We start from the raw sequence: 12,842 nt of genomic DNA on the forward strand, positions 1-12,842 counted from the left end.
TGGCCACGCTTTGTGAGGGTGGCGACTGAATAGAGATTTAGCTACGTTTTTTCTTGCTACGCTTCAAAAGCGTAGCGAAAAGGGTCAATGGCCACGCTTTTATAAGGGTAGCAATTGATTCGAGATTTGGCCACGCTTTTTTTTCTACGCTTAAAAAGCGTAGCCATAGAGAGAAATAGGCACGCTTTTAAAGCGTGGCGACAGAATTTTGTTATAGGGTCATTTTAAAAGCGTGGCCGTTTCCTCTAACTCTTTTGGCACGCTTCAAAAGCATGGCCAAAAGGTTTCCATAAAAAAAAAGAATTTCAGTGAACTCCCTTCAAAAGTACTAAGTTACCATAATACACCATCTACTCTTCCAAACTTTAACTTTCTCCTTGTCACAAATGCCCTAACACATTCAGATCAGATAACCCTAAGCCCACACACGAAGCGACAATTGCTCTCTAAGCCCTCCAGATCAGACAACCCTAACCTTGTCTTCATTGTGCCTCACGAAGAATCCCCTAACCGCGATGAGGAACATCAGATCGAAGAACCCCTAACCTCTCTTCATTGTGCACTCCCCAAAGAATGTCGTCGGCGTGCGCGATACCTCTGTCGGCAATCCCTCTTCCGGCCCGTAACCCTCCTTTAAGTTTCTTCTCTCTTCTCTCGACACTCTCTCCCGCAAGCTCACTCTGGCTCACCTCTCTCACGGCTGGTCTCGCCGTCGACCCCTCTCTCTCTGGTTTCACGCTTCTCTCGCGCCCATTTCAGACTCAAGCTCATCGCTCTCTGTCACCACCGTCGCAAGCTCTGTCGCGCTCTGTCACCATTGCAAGCTCGTCTTCTTGTGTCGGCCGTCAACGCTTCCTTCGTCGTGAGTTGGTCCTGGGTAGGTGAGTTTCAGCTTCCTTTGGCCCTGTTAAGTCATCAGTATATCTTGAATTTGTTGCTGAAAGTTGAGATTGTTGCTGAAATAATGATTCTGCTAATTTTGTTTTGCTGTAAATCATATTCCGAGAATTGAAGTATAAGTTTTTGTTGCTGAAAGTTATTATACTTAAATTTTTTGTTAAAAATGATCAATGGGCTGAATTTGTTGCTGCTAAGTTGAATTGTTGCTGAACATATCGCTGAGCAATTTTGTTGTTGTTGGATAACGTCACTATTCTTTTAAGTAGCAAGTAGATTTAAACTCTGTAATGAAACCAGTGGGATTTATTTTAAAATTTACAGTTTTTAATATATGAATATTTTAAAAGTGCATGAGTTGGTTGTGGCTGTGTTGTGTTGAATGTGTTAATTAAATTGATTTTATTGTTAAAAAATGAACTAAGTTGCTGTCTTCTTGTTAAGGTTGGTAAATTAGGAACTGGGAGGATGAAATTGAGTTAGATGGAGAAGTGATTGAATTGAGTTACCGCGGCTTGTATCCCTGTTGGCAATTGCTGAGAGGAAGTGTAGAGAGAAGCCCAGCCAGAGCTTCATTGCTTTATCTGCCCTTGTTCCTGGTATAACGTTTCATTTCAGATAAATAAAATGAAGATAAAGGCTGCACCATGACAAAAATCAGTTTGGAACAGTATATTAAATTCTCTTGGTCATTGTTTGCTCCTCTGTCTGTACTTTTCAAGATGGATTGCATCTTCTAAATTATCACTTCTATTGCAATAGTTAATGTTCTATTATTTGGTTTTGCATTGAAATATTGCCTCAAATTAATGATTCTTTAAGCTGATGTTTCTGTGTATGTTATATAGCATTCTAATACAATTGAGCTGGATATTTTGTATTTGCTAACTTGTTTACTCTGTTGTTTCAGGTGTTCACTGCTATGGCATTCATCTTGTTCACAGAAGAGAATGTTGACATTGCTGTTGTTGAGGTAAATTATCTATTTTCTTCACTGGCAATTGCTTCAGGCAAACCTGCTATTAAGTTGTTGTTCTGATTTTGTTGTTTCTTTATTGCGCCCCCTCCCCCCCCAGAAAAAGTCTTGAGATAATATTGGCTTTGTCTAAGCCAACATAATGGATAGTTCTTGATAGTGTTTAATTGTTAATATTGTCTTTATTTTAAAAAATTTAAACCTAAAACTGTGAGATGGCCAAAGTCATAATGCTGTATCTTCATTTAATTCTACAGGCTGGTTTAGGGGGTGCTCGGGATGCAAAGAATGTTATATCCTCAGTTAGGTGTTTCTCTCCATGATCTTATTTTCTCAATAATAAGATATCTAAACTTGAAATGAAATGACGTTTTTCTTGGAGACAAAACACGCTACAACTGCATAGATACTAAATTGAGGACTATTGACAAGGATACAATCTAATTCTTATGTACATGACTAAATGCAATAGTAGCTACATTGAGATTATTTTGTCCTATTCCAATTACTCAATGCTCATTAAAAAGAAGCATATTTAAATTAGCTAGAGAGCTTTCCATCTTTGCCTTTAAGAACTGTCGTTTGTTTAATCCTTGCATTCTATACGTAAAATAGACTAGAAATAGTTATTGATATGAAATATCCTTTCATTTATGTCTTAATTTAAAGCACAATAACATTTTTTGAGAGAAAAATACCCTAAAATGTCTGCAAAGTGGCAAAACAGGGATCTTATGTTGCTGTGACAACTAAATAGGATTTCCTTTTTGTCGGATGGATTGGACCTATCTTCTATTGATTTAGATTTGTGTTAATGTATAAATTTTAAAATTTTATTCTTCATACATAAACACTAGAGCGAAATAAAACTTTTCTCTATATTCTTGGTACAGAGATGTTTATCTTTTACAATTTTATTACCATTATGGACAATATTGTTTATCTTTTCTCTATATTCATGGTATGCCAATGGCTGCACTAATTTACTAATTTACTAATTTGTTTACTAATTTGAAGGATAAAGGCTGCACCACATACTCCCCTTAGGCTACGTGATGATCCTGAGGTGAATACCCTATATATATTAGGTTGAAATTTCATAAAATGGATTGCATAACTAATGATTGGTTTCATTTCTTTTTTCTCAGACAGGTTCCATTTTAGAGAAACTTACAGAGGAGAACTTACGGGACTGGGGGCTTTTGCAAGACTTCTATCGTTTTGTGAAGGTAACGGAGCTTGTATAGTTTCTTTTTTAGGTTGTTTGTACAATCAAGCATTACATTAATTTATCCTGGAAGCTCAGAGACAGGTAGGAGAGATATACCTAAATGAAAAGAGTTCAAGATCTCATCAAATTATCAGATTGATGTGTGCCTTTCCATTTCTGTAATTAAATTCTTGTACTTTTTATATCTTAAAAAATAATTAAAAAAAAGCTCCTAATATTGAAATTGTATTGTTTTAGACAATAGAAAGTTCTGCCAAGGAATTCTTTGGGCAAAGGTAACTCAGCCACCCTAGCTGCCAGCGTGGTATGCTTATAAATTCCTTGTTGTGCATGTTAATTACCTTGACTTTTATTCCATTGCTTTACTTTCAGTTTTCTCCTTCTAATATATACCATATTTCCTCCTATTTTTGTATGAACGGCATGCAAATAATGTGTTTCTTTTTGATAAATAATTTTGATCAAATAATGCAAGGTTTCTTCTATGAAGACTGCTGAACCTACTGTTAATGGTATAAATTTGTTGTTTTTAATTATAATTTTTTATCAAATATGAAGTGTGTAGTTGAGTTGCTTAATTTTATTAGATAGAGAAACATTCTTGTGCCTTTCTATTCAATAGCTTTTGAGAGCTATGATGGTTCATGATATGGTGGTATTCAGAACCTTTGTGATAAAGATTTTTAGAGTTTGATCCTTATTGCCCCAATCCTAAAATTGTATTTTAGCGCAATATATGGGTAGACCTCTGCATTGTCCATGCAATAAGCCCAAAATAAGTGGTTGTGAGGGGCATGCATATTAGATATAAAAGTATTTACATGCCTCTACTGAACAACTTAAGTTTTTGGAAAAGTTGCTTCAATGATAAATTTTACTAGTTTGAATGAATTGATATAGGTATTTGATTACAGGCTTATGATAGTTGTAAATTCTATTAGGCATTGAAAGACTTTGGTTTGGTTTTCGTTGTATAGGTGGAACTCATGCAATTCAAGGAATTCCTAAAATAATTTTGATAAATCTCTTGGAGAAGAGGTAATTTTATTTCTATCATGTCTACTGCTGCTTCCCTTGCATGTGTTTCTTTTTGCAATTCATATTTGAATACTGCCAAAAATGTGGTTGCAGATAAGAGCTAGCCTAAATGAGCATTTTGGTTCCTGCAGGGAGATCTCGAGGGTGTCAGTCCCAAAAGATTTTGATAGTGTTTATTATTAATTTGACAGAGTGTGGCGTTGGCTTTGATATGATAATTAACTAAAAGTTTGATTTCTTTATCCATTTATTTATTATTAATTTTTATTATTTATAGCTTGAGAATGAGGACATGCTCTATCTACTTTCTATTGATTTTTGGTTATCACTGCTAGTATTTAACAGGTTATGGTGGTTGATGCTGAGGCATACACCTATGATGATGAGGTCATCAAGAAAGTTGAAGCAATGGGGAAGCCCGAAAATCCTGAAGAAGAAAGCTAATGTGGAAACTACTAGAGCCATAAAACATCATCAAGAAAGCTGAAGCAATGGGGAAGCCCGAAAATCCTGAAGAAGAAGCTACTGTGGAAACTACTAGAGCCATAAAACATCATCAAGAAAGCTGAAGCAATGGGGAAGCCCGAAAATCCAGAAGAAGAAGCTACTGTGGAAACTACCAGAGCCATAAAAGCTTCTCAGTTGTTGCTAAATGCCATTGAAATCCTGAAGAAGAAGCTGGATGCATGCTGTACGTCTCTGAGCACATAGTGGAGGCTGATGATTAGTTTGCTGAATTGGGTCCACATATGTGAGGAGGTTGATCAAAATTATTGTTAGATAGGATGGCAAAGTTATTGGAATTGTAATTCATGTATTAGGAATACATTGCGTATTTATCATTTTTATTTTTGATATTTTGTCATACTGTCATGTGATTAAACATTTTTTTGGTGAATGTTTATGTATGTTGGATTAGTGGATTTAAAATTATTGGTCATTGTCTAAATTTTAAAATTATCTATTAATTTTGTAAGGTTTTATTACAAAGATTAAAAGAAAACTATAGGTTACTGAATAAAGTTTTTGCCAGGCTTTAAAAGCGTAGCCATATTGTACAGCAATAATCAATTGGCACGCTTTGAAAGCGTAGCTGTATGTCTTGCTATTGGCACGCTTTAAAAGCGTAGCTGTATCTCTCTCTATTGGCACACTTTAAAAGCGTAGCCATATGTCTCTCTATTGGTACGCTTGAAAAGCGTAGCCATATCTTGTTATTGGCACGCTTTAAAAGCGTAGCCATATATGGCACATATGGCCACGCTTTTAAAGCGTGGCGATCTTTAAAAGCGTCGCAAAAAATAAAGCGTGGCGATAGGTCACCAAAAGCGTGGCGATAGAGCAACCGGCACCCTTGCAGTTGTGACCCTTTCAAAAGCGTGCCGATAGCTCAAAAAGCGTGGCGAAAAGCTATCGCTATGCTTTTTTTGACTTTTCACCACGCTTTAAAAGCGTAGCAAAAGGCATGTTTTCTTGTAGTGACACCATCAATTTTCCGTTCATCAAAATGGCGCCGATGCCGGGGAGCTTGCAATTGTGTGCCTTTTTATTGGTTATTGTATATATGTGAATATTGTGAATAGGCTTGTCTTTTGCTTGTTTACTAATTTTTGTTAGTTTTATTTTTCTCTTCCACTATGAATTCTCACTTTGGCTATGAGTTTGGTTTAAATTGTGTTGTAGGAAATGTGAACTTCAATGATAACATGCACCGAGGATGAGACACTTCAAGATGGGAGGAGCCTCAAGGAATTGATCACTCCTATTGGCAACAACCTCCGGATACTTATAGGTATAATTCACACCCTAATGCATGCCAATTCAATGGCTATGGTAACTCTTTTTGTGATAATCAAGTACCACCACTATATGCTTATGAACCTTATCCTCAACATGACCATCAACCATGCTCACAAGCCCATTTTTACCAAGCACCTTCTTGTGACCCATATCCATTATATGACTAATTACCCATACCACATCCTTGTGACCATTATGCGCAAAAACCTTTAGAACCACCACAATTCCATTATGATTACCACTAAGAACCACCTCAATACATACCATCTCCATGCCCTTACTAAAAAGAACTACCTTCCTACTATAAACCCTTTCTCCAAAATGATGAACCTTCCTATCCACCCCAAGCCCTAATGGATAAATCTCTAGCTTTGATACCTAAAGGACAAGTGGACATGCAACGGGATACACTTGAGTTTGTAATTAATTTGACTAAGGTAGTGCACACTTTGGCCTACCAATGCTTGAACACTCAAGTTGTTTCCATGGCCACATGTGAAAAACCAAAGGAAGAGCAAACCACGAAGAATCCAGTGAAGAAGGAGGAGTCGGTGGTTGTATTGGAGCAATCGGAGAAACCTATGGTTATTGAAGCAAAGGAAGAAGTAGTTGAAGATTTAGGAGATGCGAACCACCATGTGGGTCTCAACAACCTCCAGAGCATATCAAAATTGAAGAATATAAAGAGGTTGGTAATGATATGGATTCAATCATCAATGCCTTCTTATCAACAATTGAATCCTCTCCTATGGGACATGAAATTTAAGCTATTGAAGACAACTCAACACCAAATGATGTTGGTGATCCCATTGAAGACTCTTCCATCGAATGTGAAGTTGATATGGAAGTAGATTTCACACAACCTCCCAAGTTTGACTTGATTGATGATGAGGAGGAATTAGAAGAAGTCAACAAGAAAGAAGAAGCTGAAAGAATTTGTCAAGAGGTGGAGATACCCAAAGAAGAGCATAAGGAAGTGGACCTCGCATTGTCTAAGTGTGGGGAGGTTTCCCTCCCTAAATCACCATCCAACACAACATTCAAGTGGGTAAAATTCCTACCCTTAAGCTTTACTTTCTCACTTGAATATGGCTTGATTGAAATGGATGGACAACTTAGAGCTCTTTGTAGAACTAAGAGTAAGAAGGAGATGTGTAGTGGTTGGAAGTTGGGAATTGGGCTCATTGAGGTCAAGTTCTCAAGGCATAGGGACCATGATTGGAAGCATGTTACTTTGTATGGATCTAGGAAGAAGACTTCGTGTACTAAAGAGAATTCTATATGCCAACCATCAAAACGGAAAATTCATGAAGATCAACTTGAAGACGGGTGCAAAAATAAGATATGGGATCCCAGATCGAAGCATGAAGACCAACTATGGGAGCTCATATCTTGGGTGGAACTCCATCCAAACTTGGTGAAGATGGTTGGAATTTCCGTCAACCATTTGAGGAGCAAAGATCCTTGGAGATTCAAGGATGAGTACAAACATAAGCCACCATGACAAAGAGCTTCCCAAGGGTCCAACTTAAGGACTTAAACTAAAAGTGCTAGGTGGGAGACACCCCACCATGGTAAACTCTTTCCACTCTCTTGTAGCTTCGATTAATAAGTGATTTGGGTTACCATTGTAGGTAGTTTTTCTTTTCATGTAGTTGTTTCAATAAATTGGTTGTTGGTTGCTTGTGAAGCAAGCTTCCCTTGCTTGTTTTTGGAAACTCTCAAAAAGCCAAAAAGACTTTTGTAATTTTGCAATTGTGGTTATTTTTGAGTTGTAGGTAGTGTTAAGGTATGGTTATCTCGTAATCACAATCACACTTTTGCAATTCCGCACAACTAACCAGCAAGTGTACTGGGTCGTCCAAGTAATACCTTACGTGAGTAAGGGTCGATCCCACGGAGATTGTCGGCTTGAAGCAAGCTATGGTTATCTCGTAACTCTTAGTCAGGATATCAATAATTCTCAGATTTAATTGTAAAAAGTAAAAGAACATGAAATAAATACTTGTTTTGCAGTAATGGAGAACAGGTTGAGGTTTTGGAGATGCTCCATCTTCTGAATATCTGCTTTCCTACTGTCTTCTTCTTCATGCATGCAAGGCTCCTTCCATGGCAAGCTATATGTTGGTGGATCACCGTTGTCAATGGCTACCATCCGTCCTCTCAGTGAAAATGGTCCAAATGCGGTGTCACCACAGGGCTAATCATCTGTTGGTTCTCACTCATGTTGGAATAGGATCCATTGATCCTTTTACGTCTGTCACTACGCCTAGCACTCGTGAGTTTGAAGCTCGTCACAGTCATCCCTTCCCAGATCCTACTCGAAATATCATAGACAAGGTTTAGACTTTCCGGATCTCAGGAATGGCCGCCAATAATTCTAGCCTATACCATGAAGGTTCTAATCTTAGATTAGAAACCCAAGAGATATGCACTCAAGCTATTGCAGATAGAATGGAGGTGGTTGTCAGGCACGCATTCATTGGTGAGAATAATGATGAGTGTCACGGATCATCACATTCATCAAGTTGAAGTGCGAGTGAATATCTTAGAATAGAAACAAACGTGATAGAATGAAAAACAGTAGTAATTACATTAATTTCTCGAGACACGGTAGAGCTTGATAAACCCATATTTTATGATATATATTGTGCTTAATTCAAGAGATTTATTCAATCCTTCACCCACTTATTCATGTAAATTGCATGGTTTTACTTTCCCTTCCTTATTATGTGATATATGTGAAATACATGTTTTCTATGCTTTGAAATTATTTATTTTGATTACCTTTTATTACCATTCGATGCCGTGATTTGTGTGTTGAGTAGTTTCAGATCTTCTAAGGCAGGAATGACTTAAAAGATGGAAAGGAAACATACAAAAATGGAAGGAAAGCACAAAAGGGAGTTTTTGAAGAAACTGGCAGCGACGCGAATGCATGGACAACGCGGCCGCATGCCTAGCGCGAAAAGACAGCGACGCGAACGCGCGCCATGAGCAGAACACAGATGACGCGGACGCATGACCGAAGCGAATGCGTGATAATGAAAACTCCAGATGACGCGACCGCGTGACCCACACGGACTCATGACAGACGCCACGCACCAGAAATTATAGAAAACGCTCCTAGCGATTTCTAAAGCCTTTTTTGGCCCAGATCCAAGTCCAGAAGGCACAAATTATAGGTTATGAAGTGAGAGAATGCATCCATTCAAAAAGGGAGATCTCCAATTTCACTTTTCATAGTTTAGATGTAGTTTTTAGAGAGAGAGGTTCTCTCCTCTCTCTTAGGTTTTAGCATTAGGATTTCTTGTTATTTCAATTTAGTATTCCGACTCTTTATTAGGTTCAATATTCCTCTTTTGCTTTCAGATCTTTTAAAGCTTTCTTTCAATTACTTTTGTTGCCAAATTGGCTTATGAACCATTCATGTTTAGATTTGATTTTCTATTTAATATAATTTGAGGTATTTTAGTTTATGATTATTTTATTCTATTTATGAATGCTCTTAATTTAATTTAGATATTTTCTTCCTTTTGGCTTTGGTTAAGTAATTGGTAACACTTGAGTTGTCAAACTCAGCAGTGGTTGAAATTGGCAGATTCCTAATTGGTAACACTTGGTAACTCTTTAGAGCTCCTCACCCCCAACCATGGGGTTTAGAGATTCATGCCGTAGAGAATACAATATGAAACGTGTAAAGTGTCATGAGGTGTGTAAATACAATAGCAAATGGTCCTATTTATAGAAAACTAGTAGCCTAAGGTTTACAGAAATGAGTAAACGATGCAGAATCCACTTCCGGGCCCACTTGGTGTGTGCTTGGGCTGAGCATTGAAGCTTTCATTTGTAGAGACTTTTCTTGGAGTTAAACGCCAGCTTTTGTGCCTGTTTGGGCGTTTAACTCCAGCTTTTATGCCAGTTTTGGCGTTTTGACGCCAGAATTTTTATGCTGAATTGGAACGCCGGTTTGGGCCATCAAATCACGGGCAAAGTATAGACTATTACATTGCTGGAAAGCCCAGGATGTTTACTTTTCAATGCAATTGAGATGCGCCAATTGACCTTCTGTAGCTCCAGAAAATCCACTTCGAGTGCAGGGAGGTCAGAATCCAACAGCATCTGCAGTCCTTTTTCAACCTCTGAATCAGATTTTTGCTTAGGTCCCTCAATTTCAGCCAAAAAATACTTGAAATCACAGAAAAACACACAAACTCATAGTAAAGTCCAGAAATATGATTTTTGAATAAAAACTAATAAAAACATAATAAAAACTAACTAAAATATACTAAAAACATACTAAAAACAATGCCAAAAAGCGTATAAATTATCCGCTCATCAGCAACCCTTGCGCAAACATTAAGCTTCTAGCACAAATCTCTTGCACACGTATGCGTACAGCACGCATATGCATCGATTGCATTTAAAAGAAGGCACATGCACGCGTACATGACGTGTACGCATCGATGCGCTGATACAGTTCCCATACATATGACCCGAGAGTTGTGCTAACTCCGGGCCAACATGAAGCCTCTGGCCCAATTCCCAACCCACGTGGATGCGTACATCACGCTTACGCATCCATGCCCACACTCCCATACACACAGACGCACATAAGACGCGTCTGTATCTATCCCTCTTTTCGCCCACCCACACGGACGTGTACAGTACGCGCACGCTTGGATTCAAAAACTTTAACCCCAGGGACGCGATGAACCCTAGTGCAATCGCGCACCCTAACCAGTCTCACCTCTAATGCTCCCTCTCCTTTCCCCTCTCCCTAACCCCAAGCTGCCATAGCTGCCATCGCAACCAACCGCCGGCGACCTCACAGCCACCGCCGTCATCTTCTTCTCTCCTCTCTTTCTTTCTTCCTCATTTTTTCTCTCTCACCGTTTCTCTTCTCACCTCTATCTCTCCTTCTCGTTCTCTGCTCTCCGTCCGGTGACTTACCGCCGGTGAGCACCCCAACCCTTCCCTCTATTTCTCCTCTCCCTCAGTTACCACCCATTTCTATCAGAACAGCACCCACACCGCTGCCCTGCTCTCTACACCGCACCTTCGCTCTTCACCCTCTGTTCTGCGTCACCTCTGTGCCGCCGTGAGGTCCGTCGCTGCCACCACTACTGGGCAGTGCTGTCATCAACCATCCCTTCCCTCTATCTTTTTGATTCTACTTGCTGCTTCCAGGTTCACCATTCTCCTGCCTCCATTGCTCTGTTCTCTTACTATTTTAATTAATTTTGTTTGTTAATTTTAGTTAGTTAGTTGATTAATTTTGGTTATTAGGATAGATAGATATGCATGTGGTTAGGTAGCTAGGTTGTGGTTAGAAGATTCTAGGCCTGATAAGTGCTCCGTTCCTGTTTACTTTGTGTATGTTACTTGCTTGGCTGTTGGTGAATGGTGAGTTGTTTTGTGTATATATTGCCTCTGCAATGCTGTTTCTAATTTCAAGCCTTGCTTATTTCCTGCTGCCCTGCCTGATTAGTGCTGCCCGAGACATATGAATTCGTTGATTGTTTTGCCTGTTTGATATGTTGAACTCATATGACTGTTTTTGCTGCTTTTCATTATCCAGGAACGTCCGATTTACTGCCAGAATGCTGCCCAAATTTTTAGAAATTGTTTTGTTCTTCAACTTGCACCCTAGGCATTGAACTTGGCCCTTTTGATTTAAGATCTACCTATCTTACACCAAGCTCAATTCCTAGGTTGATTTGGTTAGCATTTCCATGTTTGTTTTATTTCCCGTGATATGTATTTAACCTTCATATGCTTTCACTTTTCAAGTTGAATCAAATGCTTTGTGACTCATGCTAAGCCATCATTTGATCTTGACTTGCATTTTTTCTTGAATTTGGTTCATACAATTGCAATATTTGGTGCATTCTACTAGTGTAACCCCTTTTGAGAATTATCTTCAAAGTACCTTTGATTGCACTAGTGCATGTTTCACCTTTTGCAACACCAATTATTGCACATTCAGTGACCATGACATTGATTGGTGACTTGCTTTCAATTAATTGCTCTTGTTGCAATTTCATATTTCATCATCAATGACTACATCTTCCTTATGATTGTGAGAATCCTTGTATTCCATACTTTGTGAATTTATTTTGCTTGAGCCAATAACCGTCATATCACTAATCTGTGAACCGGTCTTCCAACTTCTAACTCGTTTAACCAGCTAACTTTTCTTTTCACTTTCAAACTAACCCTTTTACCATTATTTTGGGTATGACGCTTATTGAGCTTAATAAACGAGCATTGTGGAATTTTTTGCTTGAATTCTTGGTTTATGGCCTTGTTTTGAATTCTGATCTTTGTTGTTTGTATTCCAAGTTTTCATCCTTTTTACCTCACATCATGATCACATGTCAATCCTCTTATTTTATACATATGTCATTCTTTGCTTTCTATTCCTCTACTTGGCCTAATTGTTGATATCCTGTCATATTTGTTTTTCAGGATGGCTAACAAAGGGAAAGCCAAGGTTACCTCAAGAAAGAGGAAGAAACCTCAAGCCTCTACTTCTCCTTTCATGGCCTATGCAGAGAACCTAATTAATGACAAGGAGAAGGCCGATCTGTTGCTACCCACCAGGGACATAGATAGGTTCCCTAACCTATACTGTGAGCTCCGCTTCCTGAGCTACAATAAAAAGAACCTAAATATAGAAAAGAAGTTGGCCATCCCATCCGACCTGAGGCTGACCATTAACAGTCGTATTGAGAGAATGGGCCAGGATTTCATTGATAGGGAGCTGGATAGAGTGAACAGATCTTTGGTTCAAGAGTTTTATTGCAATTTCTTCAGACACACCCTTGAGTCAGTTCTCATCAGAGGCAGCCCAGTGCCAATCACAGAGGTCGCTATTGAGGATGCACTCAACTGTAG

The 12,842-nt window shown here is 38.6% G+C and overlaps 1 protein-coding gene across 25 annotated transcripts; it reads left to right on the forward strand.

Annotated features, from left to right (window-relative positions):
* The first annotated feature begins 352 nt into the window (after positions 1-352).
* LOC112764707 (dihydrofolate synthetase) lies at positions 353-5,099 on the forward strand. 25 transcript variants are annotated; one of them, XR_011875346.1, is made up of 10 exons: positions 380-881; positions 1,342-1,870; positions 2,131-2,180; positions 2,891-2,939; positions 3,022-3,102; positions 3,342-3,408; positions 3,580-3,616; positions 4,082-4,142; positions 4,274-4,370; positions 4,478-5,099. XR_011875346.1 is itself a non-coding variant. In XM_072222955.1 (9 exons), exons 3-8 carry the CDS (start codon positions 1,820-1,822, stop codon positions 4,110-4,112), a joined length of 300 nt encoding a protein of 99 aa, XP_072079056.1. In that variant the 5' UTR covers positions 353-881; positions 1,342-1,496; positions 1,808-1,819; the 3' UTR covers positions 4,113-4,142; positions 4,236-5,099. The 25 variants fall into 25 exon arrangements, 9 of the variants coding, with proteins under 9 accessions (XP_072079056.1, XP_072079060.1, XP_072079057.1 ...); XR_011875342.1 differs by having other exon boundaries at positions 3,342-3,379; positions 4,478-4,616; XM_072222955.1 differs by lacking the exon at positions 3,580-3,616 and having other exon boundaries at positions 353-881; positions 1,342-1,496; positions 1,808-1,870; positions 3,342-3,379; positions 4,236-5,099.
* Positions 5,100-12,842: the final 7,743 nt, after the last annotated feature.

Source organism: Arachis hypogaea, chromosome 17, assembly GCF_003086295.3.
Source record: "Arachis hypogaea cultivar Tifrunner chromosome 17, arahy.Tifrunner.gnm2.J5K5, whole genome shotgun sequence".
NCBI lineage: Eukaryota > Viridiplantae > Streptophyta > Magnoliopsida > Fabales > Fabaceae > Arachis > Arachis hypogaea.

Bases quoted from the DNA above. Each gene is read 5' to 3' on its own strand.
- LOC112764707 (XM_072222955.1), top strand. From the start codon at position 1,820: ATGGCATTCATCTTGTTCACAGAAGAGAATGTTGACATTGCTGTTGTT. The intron at 1,871-2,130 runs GTAAATTATCTA...TTAATTCTACAG, and splicing joins TTGACATTGCTGTTGTTGAG to GCTGGTTTAGGGGGTGCTCG. The intron at 3,380-4,081 runs GTAACTCAGCCA...TTCGTTGTATAG, and splicing joins AAGGAATTCTTTGGGCAAAG to GTGGAACTCATGCAATTCAA.